Here is a 25,041-nt window from a genome sequence, read left to right as displayed (position 1 = left end):
CCTGAATTTAAATATAGCTCATATATTTACTAGCTTTGACTCTTCGAAAATCATCTATTCTTTATCTGCCTCATTTTCCAGGACTGTACAATGAAAAGTCAAAACAGCCTCTATCTCACTGACTTGTGAGGATCAAGTGAGATAATATTTGTAAAGCAAGTAACACAATGCATGGTAAGTAGTTGACATAATAATATATATTCCCTTTTCTCCCATCCTTCATAGATCGATAATTATAACCTCCTTAGTGAATAGGTAGGGACAGTTGAGGAAAACCTTACTCTTGGGTAAAAAGCAATCAACTTTCCTCTCACAGGAGATCATCTCCATTCTCAATTTTCTCTGCTTTTTTTTTTTTTTTCTTTAAAAATCAAGCCAGCTTCATGGATGACTACTTGCATTTTATCTTCTTAGTGAGTAATATCTATGAAACATGTTCCATGCAAAACTATTCTCAAGTAGACCTTCTTCCTGCAACTATAATATCAATCAGAGACACAGTTCTTTAGGATTAGAGAAGAGAGAAGAATAAATATATATTAACACCTACTCTGTGACTGGCATTGTGCTAAAATATCTGTGTTCCTCAACTCTAGAAATAGTTGCTTTATGATACTTTTTGTATACTTCAGAAATGAGGCAAAAATTGGTTAAGTGACTTGCTCAGAATCATACAACTAATGTTTGATTGCAGAGTTGATTTTAGCTGTTCTTAGCTCTGGATCTATTGTTTCACCTACTTGACTATTGATGATCACTCCTGCACTCAGATATTATGGAAGATGACAGAAATACATTTAAATTCATAGAAAATCTGATCATAGCAAAACCTATGTTAAATTTCTGTCTATACTTACATATATAAATGTATGCATTCATATATAGATATCCATTTTTTGTTTGTTTGTTTCAAAAAGGTGTCCTTTTGAGATCATGGTTTATGTTATTTAATTCAACATGACTAAATGCCTATTGTAGGCACTGGAATTATAAAGAGAAATAAAATGAAGTTGTCATCAGAAAATGTTATGTGTTAAGGATGTCTATACATTGTGAATTGATCTTAGAGACTTTTATTTAATCTGTGGATTTGCTCATTTTAGCATCTGTTTCCCTTCCCTATCCCAACAAGTTCATTAAACAACAAGCATTAATTAACAAAATCTCCAGCATATCTAGTATGTTGCCAAGTACACTTTGGTGACTCAGATAGTGTTTATTGATGAAGATTGAAGAGGATGGTAGATTCTGAAGGCTTTTGTCTAATATTACTAAGATTTGGGAAACATGTTATTCATCTTGATCCATGACATATAGATGAGGGTATAATTGGCCATCATCAAGTTTCTAGTAGGTGAATAAAGAGCAGTAACTAAGGCTTACAAATGGAAACATGAGTAAAAGAGAAAAGTAAAATTGTAAAACTTGTCTTTTCAAAGAGATCTTAGAAAGGTCAAAACATAAATGATACAATTTTTCAAAATAATCTAAGAGAGTTTACTTACTTTTCAAATCAGTGATGGAAAAACTCACTATGTTCTATACTTTGTAATAACAATAATTATAAACATACACACATATGTATGTGTGTGTATAATCAATAGTGCATGAAGAGTAATTAGTTCTAATGTAATAAGTTAAAGTTGAAAAAGAAATAAAGATGAAAATATTATAACATAAATTCCTTAATTTTTCTCTGCATTTAAAATACATGAAGCTGTGAAAGCTAATTGTACAGCATAATACAAGGCACATTGAAAATGAAATATTTCTAAATAAAACATCTTTATGCTTTATTTAAGGAAATATAGATTATAATTATTTATATAGTTTTTGTTTTTAAAAATGCTACTCATAGGCCAGCTTTAAGAGTATAAGTTTCAAAGAATAACCGAACATGCAATTTAAAGATAATTTATGCATTCCATAATTCCCTTTATCAGTGAAATCACAGGTTCAGCCTCTATTCCCTTTCCCTACACTTATTTAGACAGGAATTAAACCCACGTCTTATTTACTGAAAGCCTTTCTCCCATTTCAACCTGCTTCTCCAAACATCATTTTTTAACATTTGATATAAAAATATGGAATATATGCATATATGAATAAATACACATATTACAAACCATTGTTAATTTTTTTGCAAATCTTGTCCTCTTAGTTTTACTGAATGTATAATTATCATACTTCACATATACATTAAGAATAATTGCCTTTTTTGAAAATTATATATTAAAAGGAAGGATTTTTGATATATATATATATATATATATATATATATATATATATGAACAAAATACTATACTAGATCCCTTTGCTGTAAAAAGTGTTCCAAATTATGTTTTTAAATTCTTCCATATAACTAATGAGTTTTTATTAAATTTGTTAATATTAATAGTCAATATTATAAAGGTTAATTTTAATAGCTTGCCTTGATATATGAGTAAAATTAAGCTTATTTTTTTATAGCCAAATGGCAATATCTGATTTTTCAGCTGGGAATTCATTGAAGGTAAAGGAGCGTGAACGCCTTCGAAGGTTTGTTGTTCTCAGGGGTCTTCCATTTATTAAGTCCAAGTAGATGTCTGATCTCAGAAAGCGTGTATAACTGTCTTGCTCCATAAGTCGATAAACTCTACTTTGGGCAGCATCAAAACTGTGGATGGTGGGTTGGGAGATGCTCTTAAAAATTGTTTCTTTTGTGTGAAAGTCAAGGTTAACCTGGATCATAGAGAAGAAATTAGTATAAAATCAGAGCTATTGATAGGTTCAATTATATAAAAACAACCCCAAGAAACAACAACAAAAAATAAAGGCAGTTTCTTCTTTCTTCTTCTTTTAAAGGGAGCTGTAACTCCAAGGGAATTGTAAAAGCAAAGATACCAGCATAGCTTTTTCTCAATAGGAACTCATCTTTCATAGTTATAACCTAACTTACCCATCCTAAATCTTTGTTAATTTACCTACAAATTCAATTGTTCAACAGGAAAAAAAATAATAAATTTGACTATCCTCAATGTCTAAAGCAAAAATGCTTTTGCTTTAGTGAGTAAAAAATCATTTTATCCAATTTTTTGCTTTCCTGTGGTTATGGAGCTGACCTTTAAGAGGAAACCTTGATAATGAACTTGAAATAAGGAAAGATAACTATCAGTTTCTAAGAAAAGATAACTGGTGACACAGAGGATATGACATGTTTCAGCTATCTATCTCTCTGTGAGATATAGTGGCCAAATAGTCCCACCAGGTAAAAGAAAACATAAATGCAATTATCCTGTTAAGGTTTTCTGATTTCCCATGTATCTTTCCAGACTACTTTTAAATTCATCCTAATTATCTTTAAATTAAGATCTTATGCTAGAAAGACAATCACGAATGTGAGCAAACATGAGACAATAGAGCATTTCCAAATTATCAGTTTCACATGCAATCAGAATGCATTTTAACTGACACTGTACACCTCTTATCTATCTCAAGCTCAACATGCCCACAGAATAGTACTATTTTTCCTCAAATCTACCACTCTTCCAACTTTCTTATTTCTTTAGATGTCACATTCATCCTTGTGGCTATCCAACTTCCCAACCTCCAAGGAATGCTTAATTCTTCATTCTTTCTCCCCCTACTTACCCGGTCTCCAAGTCTTATTGATGCCTCCTTGTCCCATATCTCTCAGAGTTGTCCCCTGTCTGATCACTCAACCAGTATCAATTTAATTCATCATCACTTCTCAGATATATTTTCAAATAACTCATCTCCTTGCCTCATTTTTCGACTTATTCTCTATAGAGCTGACATTGTACATTTCTAAAGCATAGATCTAATTTTCACTTCCTTGTTCAATAAGTTCCAGTGGTTCACAACTGCCTCTTATATCAAATACACATTCTTCTTTTAGGTGACTTAAAACTTTCACAATGTTAGTCCAATATATATTTTTCCCAGATTCATTATACTGTACACTCTAAGTCCATTTCTTGCCATTCTTCAAAAAATGACATATCTCTTAAATTTCTGCTTTTGTACACTCTCCAAAATTGGGAATGAATTCCTATATCACTTCTTCAATACTTGAAATCTCTAGTTTCCTTCTAGGTTCCACTCATAAGCCACTTCTTTCATGACACTTTACTTGATTATCCCTAGCTGTTTATAACCCTCTTTTATTATATATTACATTTTATATATTGCCTTTATATTTATTTTGAATATATTTACATATACTTTTTAAATACAACTTTAAAAACTCTCTGACTTTACCATATATATGAAATTATGACTAATAATAAATGTTTTCTGGCTTACCTATATTTTCAAACAGGGGATAGTAGGAAAAAGTAACAATGACAAAGAAAAAAAACACTATTTTCTTTATGAATGCCAGGATCAAAAGTTTTCTCTCCCCCACTCCAAAGTAAAGGTTCTTACAAATTTCTCTACAACAAAGAAAATGAAGCATTTGGATCTTGGTCCTCCATTTTGTTTTCTCCTATGCTAAAACTATGGGTCAGATAACTATATTAATTTGTTTACAATAATGGGTGAAGATGATACCTGTTGTCCTCTTTAATGCTATTTACTATGAATATAGTACGTCAGTGCAGGGAGGGTGGCAATTATAGTAATAGCTGGCGTTATATATACTTTCAGGTTTGCAAAGCACCTTATAGATATGTATTTTTTTTCATTTGATCTTCACAACTTTGAAATATAGATGCTATTATCCTTTTTCTTTCCTTTACACATGAAGAAAAAAAAACAGACAAAAATTAAATAACTTGACCAAGATCACACAGTTATAATTTAATGGTAGATTTTAACTTAGATCTTCCTAACTCCAGGTCCAGTGTTTAATCTAGCACTCTACTTAGTAGGCTTAAGTATGACTTGTGTGGGGAGAATAGACCCAACTATATTAAAAAGCTTTGGTCTCTTTCTTCATCACTATTTTCCACCCTAAACTTCTAATCTCTGACAGGTATGGCTTTGAAATATATACATATATATATGTATATGTATATGTATATATGTATATATACATATAAAACATAATATGCTATTTTATAGCATTACATAATAATAGATCTATCCATAAAAATAAATAAGACCTATGTCCTCCTCTATGCTAGCTCTTAGAAGACATTTCTATATTGGGTGGAAAGCCAAATTCTTAATTTCTAGGAGTTCATTATCAAACTAGAGCTAAGCAGGAAATCAAAGAAATCAATAAGTCCGATATACTGAAAGAGAATCAGTACATTTTTGTCTATAATTATCATTGGGACAACCTTGACTCTGAAAGTTTTGGTGGGAAATTTTAAAACTAAGAATGGGAAAATGTAGAATAAATTCTCAAGTTCTATATATCCTGTCCAAACTGTCTGTCCATTTATCAATCTATTATCTATCTACTCTCTCTCTCTCTAGCTATATCCATTTAGCTCAATTTTTAGATTGACATAGCTATTGATCCAGCTCTCTGTTTCTACTTCTACAGATATTCATATATCTATCTATATATATACACATATATACATACATATATGTGTGTGTGTATATATATATATATATATATATGCATTTGACCTCTGCATACATATATATATATATATATATATATATATGATACACCATATATCTATTGTGTATTATCATATTTTAAAATGGTAGTTTTATTTTAATGAGTTTCAGAAATGCAGGGTTGAGGAAACTATTTATGCTTATATAGATCGATATCTAAAAGCATTTACATGGCACAGAATGTTTTAGTATTTATGGCCATGTAGATTATATTCATCAGGCAAAAGTTGAGCCTGGGTTTTCTTGCCCTCAAGAGTGGACTCTGCCATTTTTCTCATATATATTCACATATAATTGATGTGTGTTTATGTGTGTAATTGGATATATCTATCTATCTATCTATCTATCTATCTATCTATCTATCTAGATATATATGTTTATACAAATATATATTTGAATAAGGACATATAGTATATTTAGTATGTATATATTTCCCAAGTATTTCCTGAAAATATTAACGTAAACCACTATTCATCTAACATAATTCTGAACTTTTGAGTGTTGAGTATGATGGCACTATGTATTTATTTTTATCAAGTGGATTTTCTCTGATGTAATTTTTATTCAGTTCTTTCAGATTTTGATCACCTTTGCCCCTCTTTTAATTCTTTTCTGTTTCTCTCTTTATTTTTTACTATACCTCCTGTGGAGCATCATTTTGTATGAATTTTTCATATATTGCTTGTGCTTTATGGAACAGTTGATGAGGTTCTTGACTTTTCTTGAAATCTTCACAGGCTGCCCAAAATTCAATGTTTTCTTCACTGAATTCAGTTTTAAGGAACATGGTAAAAGCATCAAATCCATCTACCAATAGAAAAAAAAAGACAAAGGATATATCTTTGAAAGATTAAAACCATAAGGGTAATACCGTTTGACATTAGACAATGACCATAAATACTGGTAAGATAGATATTTTTTTCCAGCCCATTGTGATCAGGAATGGTGTATTCAGAACAACTGTGATTTCTTCACAGCAAAATCCAACAATTCTTTGATAAATTAAATAAAAAGTAAGCCTGCTGAATTTAAATGTAATCTCTGATTCTTCTCAATTGCAGTTCTTAAGATACATTATGGGGAAATTTTTTTTTCTTCAGAAAACAATGAAAAGTTTATTATCCTAAGCAATGGGGAAAGAATACAGTTTTTAAGAATGCCTTCTCATATTTTGCTTCAGTAATTTCTTTGGGCAAGTTAACAAACTCCCAGAGCTCCAGTTGACTCATAATAGAATGAGAATAGTAATACTTCCTCTCCTTAATATGACTACCTTGAAGATACATTTTTAAACACTTTTAAAATCAGATATGAATTCACATACAGCCTTACACACTTACCAGATGGCCTTTGGTAAGTTACACAACTGACTTATATGTAAAATAAATAAAAGAATAACACATCTTTTCCAGGGATGTTGTGACGATAAAATGAAAGTATTGTGTAAACCTTAATTTTATCCATACATATACAAGTTTTTATTTTACTTTTAAAACAGCAAAAAGCCTCCCCAATCTAACTCCAATCTACTTTTCCAATTTTATTACACAGTATTTTTCTTCATTCATTCCATACTCCAGAAAAAATAGCCTTGCTGTTCAATGATCACAAAATTCTCTTTCACAATTCTGTAACTTGAACTGGCTACCTCCCATCCTCCATATTTAGAATAAACTCAGTCCTGGTTTCTTAGATACCCTTCATTTCCTTCAAAACTCAGCTAGAGTAATTTTCTATAGTATATTATTTTTTTATTCTTCTAGCTTCTACTATTCTTCTATCTTAAAGAAGTATTTAATATTTATTTTGAATTCATTTTATGTCAATATAAAAGAAAAGAATTTTGAAAGTTTTAAGAACTTTGAAAGAGAATATGTCAAATAATGACTTTAGAATACTGGGTGAAGACATAAGGTGATACAGGCGCAGCATTAATTATATATTTTCAGATACAACAAAATTTTGTTTTGTTTGACTATACTTCTTTATGGGAGGGCTATGAGGGGAAGGAAGAGTGGAGATTTCTCATACAGATAGTAACAAGAAGGAAGAGGAGAAAAGAGTTAAAAAAAAAAAAGAAAAAGACAAAGAGGAAGCAGAGGAGGCAGAGAAGGAGGAAGAGAAAAAAGAGGAGGAAGGGGAGAAGGAGAAAAAGAGCCAGAAGAGGAAAAAAAAAGCACCATTAAATATTTTAAAATATAATGAAAAGGGGAAAGGAAATTTAGAAAAGAGAACAAAGTATTTTACTATCACATTAAATTCAATATGTATATACACATATATTTGAACAAGCTCAGTAAAATGTATTCAATTGCATTTTTATAACTTATATATGTAAAGGTTCATATATATTAATAACATGTTTCTATTTAATTTAAAATTTAAAATTATTTTATTTTCTTATTTATGTATTTCTCAATAGAAAGCAAACTTTTTGAGGTCAAGGATTTGCATTTCTATTTTTATACCAAATACTCCGTGAAGTTCCATGGAGGATATAGTAGATGACTAATAAATGATTTTGAGCAATATAATCCTTAAAAGGTATTGAATTAATAAGGACTAGATGAGATTATGCTTAGTTGTATGTACATAGTTACTTTTTTTTTTTTTTTTGGTACAGAACTATGTCTTTGGATCAATTAGGATCAATTATCTTCAACATTTTACCAATGATTTGGAAGAAGGCATCCTAAGTTTATAATATATAACTGCACTCACATTCAAATATCAGAAGGAAGTCTTGCAATGCTATCTCCTGATTGTGTTTGCATGAAAAACGTTTGAATTCCCTTATCTTAGCTCTGTGTATTTGTAGTTTCTGCTCCCATAATTAACTACACTGAATGTTTTAGGTGAAACTTCTTTCCCATTATGGAAAACTAGATTAGCCTCATGGGACTGTGTGGCAAGCTACAGCTTACCCAGTGACTCAGTTCCTTGGGCTAGAGACAAAAATTATCCAAATTGTTTAGTTTCTGAACCACTCAACAAGAATTTAAAAGCAAAACAAATGAACAACCATAACAAAAACAAAATTATCAACAAGTAGGGAAAAGAAAAAAAAAAGTGATTAGCATTTGATTCAACATTTCCCTTGCCTATTTTATGAACACTGTAGACCACAAGATAGTGTGCTGGACTCAGAGTAAGGGAAACCTTACAAATCCCAACTCTGACATTTAATAATTAATTGTGCAATTCTGTGAAAGTCATGGGCCTGAATTTTATGGCCTCTAAGGGCTCTTATAACTATAAATCTATTATTTTATGTTGAGTTTTTATTATTGGATTCTGGTGTTGAACACTTTTTTTTTTTTTTTTTTTTTTTTTTTTTTTTTTTTAAGAGAATGTGAGCTCTCAATTGTTATTTTAGGTATGTTATGAATTGAAGTTTTCCCAACTCACCATAAAGCCATAAAACTCAAGACCTAAAGACATTTGTCATAGTTAGTCTCTCTTCTTGTGGTTTTAAACCAATATGATAGTACAAGAATTCCAGATGTGTCTTGTTGATTTTCACCTGCTTTATAATGACTGTGTCACCTTTACAAATCATTTAATCTGCCATTGCTCTACGGTTAGAATTTCCTCACTTGGGAATTCTTTTTACTAGTGAAAACATAGGCCCTATCCTTAGCCTTATCTTATTAACAATGGCATAAGGAAAAATACAATTTGAAAGTATATTTTTCCTTTTTTTCCTTTCATCAGCTTCCATTTATTGGATGAACTTGTCACAAGCAGTTTGCACTACCTTTAAATTCCAAGTCTACTTTACTTTTACTTTACTATTGTCAACTGTGTTTCAGTAATCATTTAAAAACTTTAGGTAAATCTGGGCCTTACCAGGCTGACTTTAGTTAACAAATAAACTATTCTTTTAACTACTGTTTTGACAGTGTCTTAAAAAGATTTTTCTTTCTTGTATCTCTGGTTGAAAAAAATTAGTTGTTTTGTTGTTGTTGCTGCTGGTGTTGAACACTGGAGTAAATAAGAGAATTAAGCCATATGATTTTGTTAAATCACTGAATTGAAAGTGACAGTCACAACCAAAACTGAGAGAACCAAGAAATCAGCTAAATTCATTTCTGAGACTAGATCTTTACCAGCCATCTAGTAAATATTCTTTTTTTTTTCTCATGAAAACTTCATTTATTCTGATTTCTTCTTCCTAGATATACAGAGACCTAGTTTGCAGAGGAATCTGCTTTATTAGTAGTTCATATACATACAGATTTGTACATCATAGTAATAGCTAGCATTTATGTAGCACCTACTACTTGCCCAGCACTATGCTAAGTATTTTACAAATATTATTTCATTTGATACTCACAACATCTCTGTGAAGTAGGTATTATATGAACTTCCTTTTAAACGTCAGAAAACTAAAGCAATTGGAGAAGTGATAATGGAGAAGTGAGCCAGGCTCAGACACTGATATTTAAGGTCATATTTAAGCTCAGGTGTGTCTGACTTCAGGTACACTGTTCTATATATTGTGTCACTTAGCTAGGTGATATGTATATGTACATGAATGTCTGCATATATAACTTATATGAATATGTGCATACATGTGCATGCATATGTATGTAAAATGCATGTATAGCATAAGCATACACATATAATGCATATATTAATTTATATGATACACAGTAATTTGTCATAAGCATTATATATGTCTGTATAATAAATAAAATATAAAGCTGTGAGACAATAAATAATGGGTAGCAACCAAAACTAATTCAAATACATAATCAATAGGAGATAATATTGTCATATGACTGGACAAAATGAAGATGAGAAGAAGTAATGCCATTTACAAAACTCCCCAAGCCCTTCAGATAAGTATCCTGCAAAATATTTGGAAGAATATGAGCAAGAAATTCATAAGATGAGGTATTGAGGAACTACTATCCATGACCATAGAGTGAATTCACAGACCAGTGAGATAGAGGTTCTATGGTTGGGGAACATTTTATCTGCCAAGGACCCTAGAAAATTATCAGTTTATAGAACAAAAGTAGTGAGCTTTTGGCTCATCATCTTCTGGGGGTTATTATGAGAATTATTTTACAATCCTTATATATAAGCCCCAGAGCCTGATGGTCCCCACCCTGTTCTACTGGAAAAGCAAACATGTCTAGAATAAAGAAAATGATATTTTCACTGTCCTCAAAACCAAATCAGATGGTATCCTTAGTACTCTGTTCTTCAAAAGCTTACTTTTAGGGACTTTTAAATTATAGGACATTCAGAAAAGTATGAGCAAAATGGTGAAAGTTTCTGAAAACTTTTATTAAGCCCATTCAACAAAAAATAATCAAGTGCCCATGTTGCACAGAGAACACTATGCATAGGCAAAATTTAATTTCAGATCAAGCACTTGTATGGTCTGTTATTTAGAAATATTGAAGAGATTTTTATGGAATGTTTATATCTTTATATCTAGAATATAGTAAATCCATTAAACAAAATCTTACCTCCCACAGAAACAGAACTTCTTCCTAAATATTACTAAGCACTTTATAAATAAGTGGTCATTTATATTCGAGTTGAATGAAGAACATTCCCTTTTTGGATCCATTTCTGCCTTTTAATTTTCTTTCCTGTTTTGATTATTTCTCAAAGTAATATTTATTTAATATTATATATGTGTGTATATATTTCTACATACATATTTATGTATATGTATGTACATATCAGTATATATGTATATGTCTATATATAGATGTATCCATATATATATGCATATATATGTATTTGCTAGTGAGTATTAAGCTCTGAGATCAAAGGATAATAACTTTTCAGTTAGGTAAGAATTTGTAGCAAGACATAAAATTATTTGCCTGATCTCTGATTTTGATTTTTTTAAATTGAAATTCAAGGGGACAAATGTCCTTAACCAGTAAGATGGGAAAGTCTTTGGGAACTTTTCTCAGAGAACTACTGAAGAACTGTCCTTGTCCCTCTCTGTAGCTGTTAAAATCCATCCAGAAGTGAAATTCACACTTTTAAATTACCATGCTGATCTCTGCAGTGGATTTGAGTATACCTTATCCCCAGCTTAGGTCTAATATGAAAATAGGAAACTGTGAGACTATCTCCTGTTGTGCAGGGTTAATACATCAGAGAAGGCTCCAATATATTTTGAGGAAGGATGAAACTATGATTTTAAGTTAGCTTATTCATATAACACACTTATTAACCAGCTCTTAAGAAAGGTAAATTTTTCACCAAATGAACCAACAAATAAATGCCAAGGTACAGAAAGGGATCTGTTCATCACTACTAAATGAAACTAACTCACTTTGTCAATAGGACAGCATCCAATTATAATACATGGAAAACACTGCCATATAAATGGTCTCTAAGCTATTATGGCCCTCAGAAAATAATTCTCTTACTCTAGAGAGAAATAACATTTAGGAGGGACTACTTATAATTATAAAAAGATCTTCAAATTTTATTTGTAGGAAGTAAATAAAGATTTTAAAAAGTATCGTAGGCAGATTATCAATAAGAAAACATATGCTCTCAATTGAAACAACTTTGATGGATGAGACAACACAAGTATTATTAATGCAATAGTGTGGGTGAGGGAGGGAATGCCAAAGCATAACTTCATCTGTGTCAAGAAGTCCCCGTAAGGAAAATCCCTGTGCTAAATTCAGATCCACAGCTACTGTGCAGTGACTCCTCTTACATAGTAGTTTGAGCATGTTAATAATCAAATAATTTGACCTAGGCTCACACAACCAGTATGTATTAGAAGTAACATTGCATAGAACTCATTTGTTTTTGACTTCTGTTTCTTTACCCTATATGTCAGGCTTCACTAGTCCCTAATATCTAGACTAATGCAATTTTATATAAATGCTCAGTCCGTGCTAATTGAATTAAATCATTTTTGAGGTATTATATAAGTACAACAAATCATATGAATTTTAAAAGTGTCACTAGAATAATCTTTTAATAATAAAATTGGTTGCTTAAAGAGAAATTCTGTTATTTCAGATTGTAGTAATATTGGACTTTTTAAAAAAATAAACTCAGCTGAATAAGGTCCTCCAGGTATATAAGTCACCTCCCCTTCCTAAGATCTCTACTCCCCATTGCCCCAAGTTGTGTTAGGCAAAGTTGACTGGTGCATTGAGTTTTGTACTATGATGGAATCCTCATTGCCCTGAGGCAGTAACTAAATGGTACTTTGGAGGTCTGCAAAAATTAATGCAGCTGCCAGAAGAGCCTGCCATAACCCAAAACTAGTTTTCATCTTGGGAAAAGCTCAATGCATCATACAAACATAAAATACATACAATTGTATGTTCCTAAATAGAAATCTGGGCATCTGTTGTTTCAATTTCTGATGGCAAGGAAACAGGAGAGTCAGGAGACTTTGGTGTAGCTCAGTCCAGTCACTAATCACTAGATTACAGTGTTGTTTATTCTAAGATTTGAATCAAGACTTTTGACCCTGCCATGAAGTAGAACAGCTCCTTCTGACCCAACAATCCCTTTGTGTACACCATTTATGGCTTCACCAACCTTAACTTTAATTTTTAATCTTGCAGATAGATGTGCAGTATATTGTTTACCATGAAAAGGGCCAATTCAAGATCATTGTTTTCCTGGAACATTTAAGTTCTATATCTTAGAGAAAAATAGGAAACTAGAAATGAGGAAATGCAATGAATAAAAGACAGAAGGTTAAAAGTTTAAGAAACATTCATCTTCTGTAAGAGAGGAACATGAGCTTCCTTTCCTAAGCAATATCAGTCTTAAAGAAAGTTGGGTGATAATTTCCAACATATCAAGTGATCTTTGTTTTCATTTTCCATTCTTATGTAAGAACAGCTTACACATTCTGCTCATGTTCTCTCTATATTGGTAGAAAAATCAGCCATAGCTTATATACAATTCAAGAGAGGAAATAGAAGGAAAAAGGGAATCTTCTGAAATGAAAAGGAACTGAACAAGAACACTGAGCTTAAAATCTTGGTTTTCTCACTTAATAGTGCTTTATTAAACTATTATTATTTGTAACTTTGGAGAAATCATTTAAATTTTCTGAAGTTATTTCTTCATGTGCAAAGGAAAGGGATATGGAGTGGGGGAAGGATATTATTAATTGTACAACTTAATTGAAATCTTTGTAAAATTTAGTTTTCTTCATAAAGTGCTACATGATTATGAGTTATTATTCTTTCAGCAAGTCGATAAAATGCCTTAGGTCTGTAGGGTCAAATTCAGATAGAAAGCATACATAAAAATCCTAGAAAACCACATATTAACATTATCAATGTTCTATTATATTTTTATTTATTTTGTTAAATATTTCCCAATTATATTTCAATCTGGTTCAGGCTATGCTCTAGAATGTTGGGAGTCATATGTTTGACACTTCACTAGAATAGCTTTTTTTTTTTTTTTCCTGAGGCAATTGGGGTTAAGTGAATTGCCCAAGGTCACATAGCTAGGAAGTGTTAAGTGTCTGAAATCAGATTTGAACTCAGGTTCTCCTGAATTCAGGGCTGGTGCTGTATCCCCTGTATGAACTAGCTGCCTCTAGAATAACTTTTTTAGATTACTTTCACCTTCACCTTTACATAATGCAAACTATATGTAATGCAGCTAAAATCCTACTCGGATGGCTCTAACTAGGTTCTTAAATGGTTTCCTCATAAAAACACAATCTCTATAAATTCTATAATAATGGAAATGACAGTAACTCAGTTCACAGATGGAATAAAGCATAAATTTACTTTCATTTATATCTACAATGAAGCTAATAATACTTGGACTGTCTACCTCAAAGGTTTCTTTGGAAGAAAGATGGTTTCAAAGGATAACAGGATCACCAAGCGAGAAGGAAACTTTATTAAACATCTTGAATATGTTCATATACCTCATTTTGCAAATAAGGAAACTGAGGTCTACTAAAATTAAATGCGTTTCCAATTGCCTCTTGAATATCCAGAACTGGATGTTGCATGGGAATCTCAAAATCAACGTATATTAAAACATAATTCATTTTCTTTCCCTCCCCGTGCCTCCAGCCACATTCTCATCTATCCTTTGCCTTTCAGAATTTCTCAATCAATAATAAATATTTCTTATATAGTTGCTTTCACTGTTAAGGGTACTACCCCCTTCATAGTCACTTAGCCAATAGGTCAACAATCTCAGAATCATCAAACACTACTTATTCTTTCTTTATTCATTGCTAGTTCTGATTATTTCACTTTTATAGCATTTTAAAATTCCTTTCATATAGTTACAACCTTAATTTAGATCCTTCCTCACTTCTGGCCTGGATTATTACAATTGCTTTCCAACAGCTCATCTAATTACCTCAAATCTCTCTCCACTTCAATCCATCCTTACTGAGCTTCCTGTGGATTTTTTTTTTCTAAAGCTTATGTTTGATCTTGTCTTCTTTCTGCTCAATGAACATCATGATGAAATAAAAATTCCTCTCAGATATTTTCAGTCCTCCATAATTTGGGTCCTTCTTACCCTTATTGCCCCCTATATATTCCTCTCCATGCCTTCTGTGATGCAACTATACAGATTTACTTTTATTTCTTTGAATATGTTCTAAGTTCCATATCCAGGACTTTGCACAGCCTGTCTCTCATTTTGGGAATGATTTCCCTCATCATTTCTGCCTCTTAGTTTTCCTAGTGTTCTTTTATGAAGCAGGTTAAATCTCACCTTCTGAAGGAAATCTTTCCTGAATTCCCTCACTCTTCTCCTACTGTCCTTCTAGATTGCTTTCACCTGCTACACACAACACACTCACAAATACTACACATCATTGCCTTTGTATTCCCAGTGTTCAACATGGTACCTGATAAATACATGGTAGCTGGTGGGTAAACTATATACAGTGCTGGAACATTCAAAGTTGAGTTCAGAAATAGCCTCAGACACTGGGAGACTTTGAATAAATTACTAAACCCTGTTTGCCTTAGTTTTTTCATCTATAAGATGGACTGCAGAAATAAATGGCAAACTACTTTGGTATCTTTGCCAAAAAAACTCCAAATACGGTCACTAAGAGTCAAACATTACTGAAAAATGATTGAACAGCAACTGGTCAGTGCATACTTAATAAATGCCTATTGACTGTCTAATTTGCCTGAGTTTATACAGGCAGTAAGTGATAAAAAGAAAATTTAAGACCAGATTGTCTAATTCCAGAGCTAGGACTCTTAGAAATGAGCATGTGTTTTTCATCTTGGGAGATGAAAGGGCTCCTGATGTCTCAACTTCCTTTATCAATGAACATTTTAAATTTGACCTACATTCAAATCCGTTTCTCACAGCTACCCTATGGTCCATTGATTTGCCTAATTATATAGAGGTCAAATTATTGTGGGTTTTTTTCAAGTTTACAAGGTAATTATGTCAAAGGTAAAATTTGAATCTATATTTTCTACTAGATTTTGAACCTATAGTTTCTATTAGCTCTATATCTAGTCGATCAGTTAACAAGAGTTTTTTAAGCACCTGCTATGTATCAGCCAGTGTCTTAAAAACTGTGAAACAGGCAAAAAGATTTGATCTCTAGGAGCTTACATTCCAGTGGGGGAAAACAACAACATGCCAACTAGAATGTATCTAATATATGTATATATATATATATATATGTATGTGTATATATGTGTATATATACATATTTATACATACATATACATGTATGTGCATGTATACATGTATATATAAACACATGTATACACTTTCATAAATCTTAAAAGGAATGTACTAGCTTTTCCTCAATACAGAAATGGCACCAGGAAAAACATATTTCAAAATTTATGAGGTGCTAACATAAACAAAATGAGGTATTTAGATTACATATTGAAGGTACATTAAAATTTCAATTTTGCATGATTCTATTTCAGTCCTTGATCATTTGCTTCTTTGCCAAAGAGAAGAAGGGAAAGGAAGTGATTTTCAGTTCGACTTCTTTTAAAAAGTAAGTTTTGTAGGAGAAGAATGCTGTTTTAAATTTTATAGACATTTGCATATTGAATATAAAATTTGTCTGTCAACCAAAATATAATCAAACAAATTGATGACTTCAGCAGTTAGTATATTATAACAATGTAGCTCCCAAATATTGCATGCTCAGTGCTAGTGACCTCCTTTTGAGATTATCCTGTGTATATTTTGTGTGTACATAGTTATTTGTTTATAGTCTCCCCACTAGACTGTGAGCTTCTTAAAAACAAAGGTTGTTTTTTTTTTCTTTTGCTTTTTGTTTTTTGTTTTTTTGTTTTTTTTTTTTTTTTTCTTTTGCATCCCCAGGGTTTAGCACAATGCCTGTCATATAGTGATAATTTAATAAATATTTGTTGACTGGGCTTCCACAGTTGCCCATCCAGTATGATTCTTATTCTTTATTATGTCTTTCTATTTATCCACCCAATGTACTGGTGATATTTAAATGATTTGTTCTTCTGATTTTTAAATTATTTCAGTACAATTCTTGGACTGTTCACCATTCTTGGTCTCAATATAAGCAATTAATTGTTTTTAAGTCATAAAGTTTCTCCATTACAACCTTTGCTCTCATTTGTCCTTTAAATCATTTTGAAATCATTCAGGCAAACTTTCTACTGCCCTCTGGATGATACTGATTTGTAATTTGTTTTTGATATTTTCATGTCCCATAACATTTAAATACAATAGGATCATTAGAAAATAAGCTTTGGATATAGTTAGGGAGACTCAGATTCCAAGTCTACCCAACTCAATTACTGTGAACTTGGGAAAGTTAGAATTTACAAAATGATAGACTTGTACCAAATCTTCTTCTAATTCCATGGTTTTATGCTATTAATGACTCCAATGGTGGTATTTTGTAAAGATAAATTAAATAGTGTTAGTCTTAATCTTGACTCATTTACTAACCACAAATACTTGAGTACCTTAAAATTTTTAGATCTCAGTTTCTTTGCCTATAAAATGAGGAGAGATATAAAAAAGGAGAAAATGGAAAAAAATATATATATATACTGTCTACTTCCTAGGGTTGTTATGAGAAGTAGTATTGGTAAATAGATATATAGATGACAAATAGATATACATAAAGATATTGGTATAAATATACAGATATGGGGAACCTGTAAATGTTACTTATATATAAACTGCTGACACTCATTTTTCATCCTCTAACTCTTTCTGCTCAAAGAAATGATCAGATTTAGTGACCTATGTAAAAAGGGAATGCAAATCATCAATATTTTATTATCAAACTGCTGACTTAGAATAGCTTGAAAACAAAGATTAATCTTGTTAACTTGTTCCCTTTCTAAATATTTCTAACACTTTCAGTACTTCCCTCTTTTCTTGTTATTACATAGGCATTTCTATATTTATATCATCCCCATCCCAATTTACCATCAGCCAGCATTTCCTTGCTCATCATTTTAAAACTCCTATCTTTCAAGTTCCATCCTTTGGTAAAAATCTCCATTTCTTCTAAATTGTCCTTTAAATCATTTTACCTTTTTTAAATGGAAAATTGATGTGCGAGAGGAGTTAATACACTGTAGATTTTGAAAACCCTTGCTTTATTTTTACTAACATAGTTTTACAAACTCCAATTAATTTCATTATATGATCTTATATGATTAAGATTATTCACTGAAATCCTGGTGCAGTTTTAGAAATTTTCTGCATCATGACTTTGGGAAATCTACTTCACAAAGGGAATTGTCTCATTTTTCAAGGCAGATCAGTTTTTAATTATTTCTTGTTACTTTTTTCATATTTATAGAAAAGGGGTGACATCAATATTGTTATCAACATAATACACTTTAAAATGGAAGAGAACACTTAAAAGTAATAAATCAATACTTCATTTCAACACTCAACAGTATTCTTTTTTATTCTTTACAGTAGATCAAAAATTCATAGTGCTCTAAATGACCCATCATACTTAATTTAGATAACTGCCATATCTGTTTAATTACACACATACTTTGCATCATTTTCCATTATGGAATAATAGTTATTACTTAGAAAAAAAATACTACTAACCTTTATGGGAAAGCAGTTTATCAAAGGATTCACCCCACTTCACTGCTTCTTCAGGGGAGACACTGTTCAAGAAATGAAATGCTTTTTGATAAAATGCATTTAGTACTCTAATTCTCCTGACATGCTGTCTGCTAGAGAGCTCTCTCTTGTTTCAGAAGGTGTGCGATTATAGTACTTTGTAATAGAAGTTCTCTTTCCACTGGAGTCTTCAAAATATTTTGTCTTATTTCTTCTGATACTTTTTTTTTTGGCAAAATAATGCAATCTTTTAAATTAAAAAAAAAAAAACTTTAAATATTTTTCAAAGGTTGTTTCATTGTTTGAATCTTTAAGGAGCAATTAACTAGGAGCAGGATATTGGGTCATCCATCTTTTGAAATGCTGACCTCAAAATAAGCAATATTTTTGCTATGGCAAGTTGGGTAGTATTCTATTTGAAACGGTTCCCCCATTATACTGCTTATTTATAAGTTTGATTTTTTTTTTTATTAAGCAAGGAGAAAACTTGTCTAGTAAATTATCAAAAGAATGACAAATTATTAGAGATATCTTTCTTTTCTTATTTTAAATTTAATATTATTTAAATATTTGACTTTCTTATTATAATATGTCAAAAGATTATGAGGTATTAGAGAGTTAGGTGCATTATTTTTATCTAGTAAACATGATAACAGCATAATGGTTATAATTCTCTGAAATAGCATACTTTTTTTAAAGTTTTACTTTAAAAACTAAAGAATAGTAAGTTCCCTTCAGGAAAAATCTTAATATTTTCATAAAAGTTTTAGTAAAACTTAAAGTTAGCAAGATATATGTCATAAATACCTAATGCTAAAAAGCAAAACCAAAATGTTCAAGCACATGAAGATATATGATATACATTTTTAGTTATTTTACAAAGGACAAAATTCAAATTACAGTGTGTTTTTAAAGATTTACATGTCAACTTTTAAACATATATACAATATTTAAAAAAACTTTGTTTTTTTCATTTTACTTTTTTGTTTGCAGTTAAAATATATTTATTGCTTCTTATCCACCTTATTCTTCTTCCTCCCAAAAAATTGTTCAATTACTAAATTAAAAAAAATCACAAATCCTTAATTGTAAAAACATAATGTATATTGAATATCAATTAAAGTTCAAAACCACCTTTAGAATAGATTTTAAAAGAAAAATATTTACCATGTCAATTTGGCCAAGTTTTCAGAACTACCACCAAGGTTGACATTTTCAGGGAATTCAGGTTTCTGCAGGAGAAGGCTTAGTCTATTTCTCTTTTCTTTATTTCTGTAATAGAATATAAACTGCTTTGAAAATGAATAATAATTGTAAAACTTCATTTTTCTATTTATGATACACATAGGGATAATTTACTCCTCCATTTATGATATTTTAACCCACATATTAAGATAAGTATTTCTCAGGTGATACAATTGTAAACAGTGAAGACCATGCTCTTTTATATTCTTGACAAAATTAAGGGAAATAAACTATAAAACAATGACAATAATAACAATATTAAGTAGTAAAATCCACTTGACAAGGAATAATAACTATTTTCACTTGATAAATAGAGAGGGGACTATGACCCTATCCCCTATTAGTGTTCATACTGTAAATTTTATGGGATAATTTAAAGTTTTCTTTTGTAACACTTCATGTGCCACTTACTTTTCCCACATTTTAAGAAAATATTTCCTTCATATAGGCATATTTATTCGATTTTCTATCTCAATACCACAATTAGTATAATCAGCTTTACATTTCAAAAAATAATATTTCAACATGTTCTAAATTCCTATTTACTAGTTATCCAAAAACATACTTTACCTGTTTTTTATATCTTTGTTTAATGCTTCTTTTCCTATTGAGTGAATCACCTTGTAGAAATTTTTTTCCTTTGAGTCTGACATAGTTAGTTGAGAAAAGAAAACCAATGGTTTTTCCATTTTATTCCTACAAAGTTAAAAGACTTCTTATTTCGACCCTGAAACAGTTTGCTTGAAGCATCCAAATCCTTCATTGTTACACATGGAGATCACAAAACTTTTTACCCTCCGATGTTCTAAAAAGAAGCAAAAGTAAGAGACAGTACTCAGTACTTCTCCTTTAAACATGAAGCACTGAGAAATTGAAATCCAATTTTGCTCTGGGTTGTTTAAGGAAATGATATTACGCATTTACAAAGTGGTTGTTGGCCACTAAGATAAAGAGTACAGTTACCACAGAGCAACTTCTGCTTGGTATTTTCACAATCAATATAAGCCTTTGAGCCTAAACTGACATAGTCATTTCCGACAGGAACTATTTTTTCATATAATATTGTAAATTTTTTAAGTATGAATTTATAGCAGAATCTTGAATTAGGTGGTAAAAGATAAATTTTAGATTTTATTTTTTTTCTGTCCTAAAACACATACATGTACTGTGCTGTAAAAAGTGCCAAACTTGAAATCTTGGGATATTGAAGTATCTAATATTATTTTGAATTTGAATATTGAAAAAAATATGAAAAATTTAAAAGTAGCAAATTATATAATAGTCCTAAAAGGAATCTTGGAAAATATCTTATCCAATTACCAGGTAGGGAAATTGAGACTGCAAGAGAAAAAGTACTGACCAAAGTCATATTTCTCAATAGGGTTTGTGCTCTTAAAAATAGAACCTGATACTACAAACTGATTTAGATAGGTGTTTGGGGGCTCAATTGACTTTTCTTCCCAAGAAGCTACTCTCCGTATATTTTAATAAAATTTAACCATAGTTAGTTGGGTAAACCTTATACAATTAAAAAAAACTTGTCATATGTCATGAATATCCAAGGAAAACCTCAATTTTTTGAAAAGACATCACAAAAGGATCCTTTGTGAAGTTTCCTAGTTTATATCAGTTTGATGAATATTGATCAAAATATGACTTGTGTATAATTGAAAAATTGTAATAACGCTAAAGATAAAGACACAATCATATGAAAATAGATTATAAAGTTGTATATTTCCTGGTGTGCTGTTGGGCTGTTGTTGCTGTTGTTCTGTTTTTTAGGTTTTCTTTTTTTTTTTTTTTTTTGGACATGAAGACATGTGAGCTATCAGATCCAAACTATATAGATAAAAGAGAAGATTGGGACTTGATAAAATCCTGTTTTCCCACCAGATGAAATAGAATAGGGCACTAAAATGAACTCAGTATTACTTTTTTTTTGTTGTTGTCTCTGCCATGAACACAAGACAAAGGAGTGTCAAAACAAACAGCTATTAATGAAAGAGAAGAATTCAGAACAAGATCTTCTCTGTATGTTTCACAGGATTTTTTTTTTTTTTTTTAGTCAGGCAACCTTTAGTCTTGGCAAAGCTTTTAAAACCTGCCCAACAGCATCTCATCTATGTCTCTAAATGAAGACTGAGGGATGAAACTGTAGTTTTAGTATTTCATTCATGATAAGAACTGAAGATCCCTGAAAGACATTGCTCCCTTTTTAGGAATAAATTAGATTTGATTCACAAAGTCTTTCCCAGTTACACACAGAAAGTCATTAACTAAACAATATAGCTAAAGTTTGAAGATGGCTTTCCCCCCCCCCCCCAACCCTACTGCTCACTAGATCAAAAATCTATGAGGTTAAAAGATTTTTATGGAAGAGTCATCATGATAACATTTATGAATTTCCTGTTCTTTATCTAAAGAAAAATGAGTGTTCTTGCAAAATGCTGTGTTTGCAATAGAGGAAACAAACATTTATCAAAAAAAGGAGTATCCATGGGCTCATTAGCAATAATATTTTCTAACTTCTTTAATTTATTAACAGATAATTTGTGAAGAAAGTTGACTAAGTATTCAGTGGCAAAAACTATCCCCTGGATTCCTAACCCAAAACCTTTCCATCCACATCACCAAATAGAATTCCTTTTTTTTTTTTTTCCTTCTTTTTTTATAAATTTCTTCTAAATCTCCTACATACTTTTCTGGGAAGGTTCCATTCTAGCAGGTAGGGGCAATATTTACATTTTGCTGCAGATATGTATATATTACATGTATATCTTTGGTGTATATTAGATTATATAATAATGTCTTGGTTAATTAATTTAAAAATTAACATATTTTCTTTTGCAATGCAAAATATATACAAAGTTTCTTTTATTCAGAAAAATTATATATTTCCACAATTTAATTGAACTTTCTTATTTTCCTTTTTTATTCAATAAGTCATTTAGCTTTTAAATGATTTTTTAAAAATTACCAAATCAAAGTAGAGTTTAAACTTTTAAGGACAAAAATGATATGTGGAAATTTTATGCATATTTAAACATGTTTTACAAGCTCCTTTGGAAGCAACTGGTAGTTCAGAGGATAGAGTATTAGGCTCTAGAGTCAAGAATACCTGAGTTCAAATCCCAACTTCCTAGATGTGTTTTCCTAGGGAAAATTATTTTTTTAAGTTTATTTATTTTTAATATACATTTGTTTTATGAATTATTTTGGAAGAGAAAATCAGAGCAAAAGGGGGAAAAACATGGGAGAGATAAAAAACAGAAAAAAAAAGAAGTGAACAAAGCATATGATGATTTACATTCATTCTCCTTATTTCATTTTCTGGATGCATGTGGCCTTTTCTGTCCAAAGTCTATTGGACTTGCTTTGGATTACTGAACCACTGAGAAGAAGCAAGCTTTTCATAGTTGATCATCACTCATTTTTGCTGTTATGTGTACAATGTATTCCTGGTTCTACTTGTTTCACTCAGCATCAGTTCATATAAATCTTTCCAGGACTTTCTAAAATCAGTCTGCTCATCATTTTTTAATAGAGCAGTAATATTCCATTATTTTCATAATCCACAACTTATTCATCCATTCCCCAGTTGATGGGCATTCACTCATTTTCCAATTCTTTGTTACCACAAAAGGAACAGCTATAAATATTTTTGCACATGTGGGTCCTTTTCCCTCCTTTATGATTTCCTTGGGATACAGATCCAGTAATGGCACTGCTGATGAAAGGATGTGCAGTTTTATAGCCCTTTGGACATAGTCCCAAATTGCTCTCCAGAATGGTTGGATCAATACCCAACTCTACTAACAATTCATTCATGTCTCAGTTTTCCAGCATCCCCTCCAAAATTTATCATTATCTTTTCCTGTCATCTTAACCAGTCTGAGAGTTGTGAGGTAGTACCTCAGAGTTGTTTTAATTTGCATTTCTCTAATGAAGCGTTATTTAAAGCTCTGAGCAAGTTCTTAACCTCTGATTGCTTAACAAAAAGGATCCACTGGAGGAGGAAAGGCCAAACTATTCCATTATATTTATCCCAAAAAAGGGTCCCAAAGGATCAGATATAACTGAAATGATTTAACCACAAGAAGTTTCTTGAGGGATGGTTTCATGTTGTCTTTGCATCTCCAGCATGTAATCCAGTATTTCACACATAGCAAGAATTAAACACTTATTGCCTGATCAATGGCAGTGAGACCATAAAAACTTTGTACTTCCTTTCTATTTCTTTATTATTGTTTCAGGAAATAACAGTTGCCTTTCTAATGTCTTCACTGATTTACATCTCAATTCTTGTCTTTACTAGTTTTCTGTTCTTTCTTTTACTTTTTAGTTGCTCATGTTTTCGCAATGTAGAAATGTGTACACTAGCTAGACAATTCTTACATTACATAACTCACCAGGTCTGGAATTGATGGCTAGATTTTAGGGAGACTCAGAAATTGAAATGGGGAAAATTATGTCTTTTTTCAATATAACTGATTTATTTTTTTCTTCATTTAAAATAATTTCTCTAAGAGTGGGTTTTCCCAGGCTACTAAAGGGAATCTCCCTCTGTCTCTCTGTCTCTGTCTCTGTCTGCCTCTCTCTGTCTCTCTTTCTCTTCCCCCCCCCCAAGAATTCCTTTCATCATAAATCATGTTTCCAGATAAAAAAGGAAAAAAAAAAGAATTTAAGAACTAGTCTGAGAATTGAAAGATGAAGAAAAACTCTAGGATAATTAGAACTTCAATTTATATTGACTAGATTAAAATAAATACTCAGTAATGCATTCAGACATGAGTAGAAGGGTAATCCATTTTTTGTGTCAATATGTGATATGTTGATAGGTAATGCATATCTGTCAACTGAGGCAGCAGCCCTAAATCCCACTTACTTGAATTTCTTAATGATTTTGGAAGGTAGTTCCATTAGGTTACAGTTTAATGATGGAGACTTCAGATATTACTAGCAAGACTAAATAGGGGCAAGTTTACATCATAATGCAAATAAGCTTTATACCCAGTAACTATTCATTTTGTGATTTTGACATATGATAAATACCTCGAAGTACTTTAAAGGACCCACCAATATAGCCGTTTAATGATTAATATGCTCTCCATGCAGTTGTCTTCATTTTATTTCTCCATAGTAAGG

General features: G+C 31.1%; 1 protein-coding gene across 2 annotated transcripts; it reads right to left on the bottom strand.

Annotated features, from left to right (window-relative positions):
* Positions 1-336: 336 nt before the first annotated feature.
* RGS18 (regulator of G protein signaling 18) lies at positions 337-20,776 on the bottom strand. Of its 2 annotated transcripts, XM_074308616.1 has the most exons (6): positions 20,467-20,761; positions 19,819-19,923; positions 18,634-18,695; positions 6,221-6,387; positions 2,432-2,721; positions 337-471 (listed from the first exon to the last, which is right to left on the bottom strand). In XM_074308616.1, the coding sequence occupies exons 1-5, from the start codon at positions 20,583-20,585 to the stop codon at positions 2,464-2,466; spliced, it is 711 nt and encodes a 236-aa protein (XP_074164717.1). In that variant the 5' UTR covers positions 20,586-20,761; the 3' UTR covers positions 337-471; positions 2,432-2,463. The 2 variants fall into 2 exon arrangements, with proteins under 2 accessions (XP_074164717.1, XP_074164718.1); XM_074308617.1 differs by lacking the exon at positions 337-471 and having other exon boundaries at positions 1,769-2,721; positions 20,467-20,776.
* Between the last annotated feature and the right edge of the window lie 4,265 nt (positions 20,777-25,041).

Source organism: Sminthopsis crassicaudata, chromosome 4, assembly GCF_048593235.1.
Source record: "Sminthopsis crassicaudata isolate SCR6 chromosome 4, ASM4859323v1, whole genome shotgun sequence".
In the NCBI taxonomy this organism is placed as follows: Eukaryota; Metazoa; Chordata; class Mammalia; order Dasyuromorphia; family Dasyuridae; genus Sminthopsis; species Sminthopsis crassicaudata.
Note: the sequence above shows the minus strand (reverse complement) of the source record. Positions and strands in the feature narration are given on the sequence as shown.

Bases quoted from the DNA above. Each gene is read 5' to 3' on its own strand.
- RGS18 (XM_074308617.1), bottom strand. From the start codon at position 20,585: ATGGAAAAACCATTGGTTTTCTTTTCTCAACTAACTATGTCAGACTCA. The intron at 19,924-20,466 runs GTAAAGTATGTT...ATTCTATTACAG, and splicing joins AACAAAGATATAAAAAACAG to AAATAAAGAAAAGAGAAATA. The intron at 2,722-6,220 runs GTATAGTAAAAA...TCTATGATCCAG, and splicing joins AAAATGATGCTCCACAGGAG to GTTAACCTTGACTTTCACAC.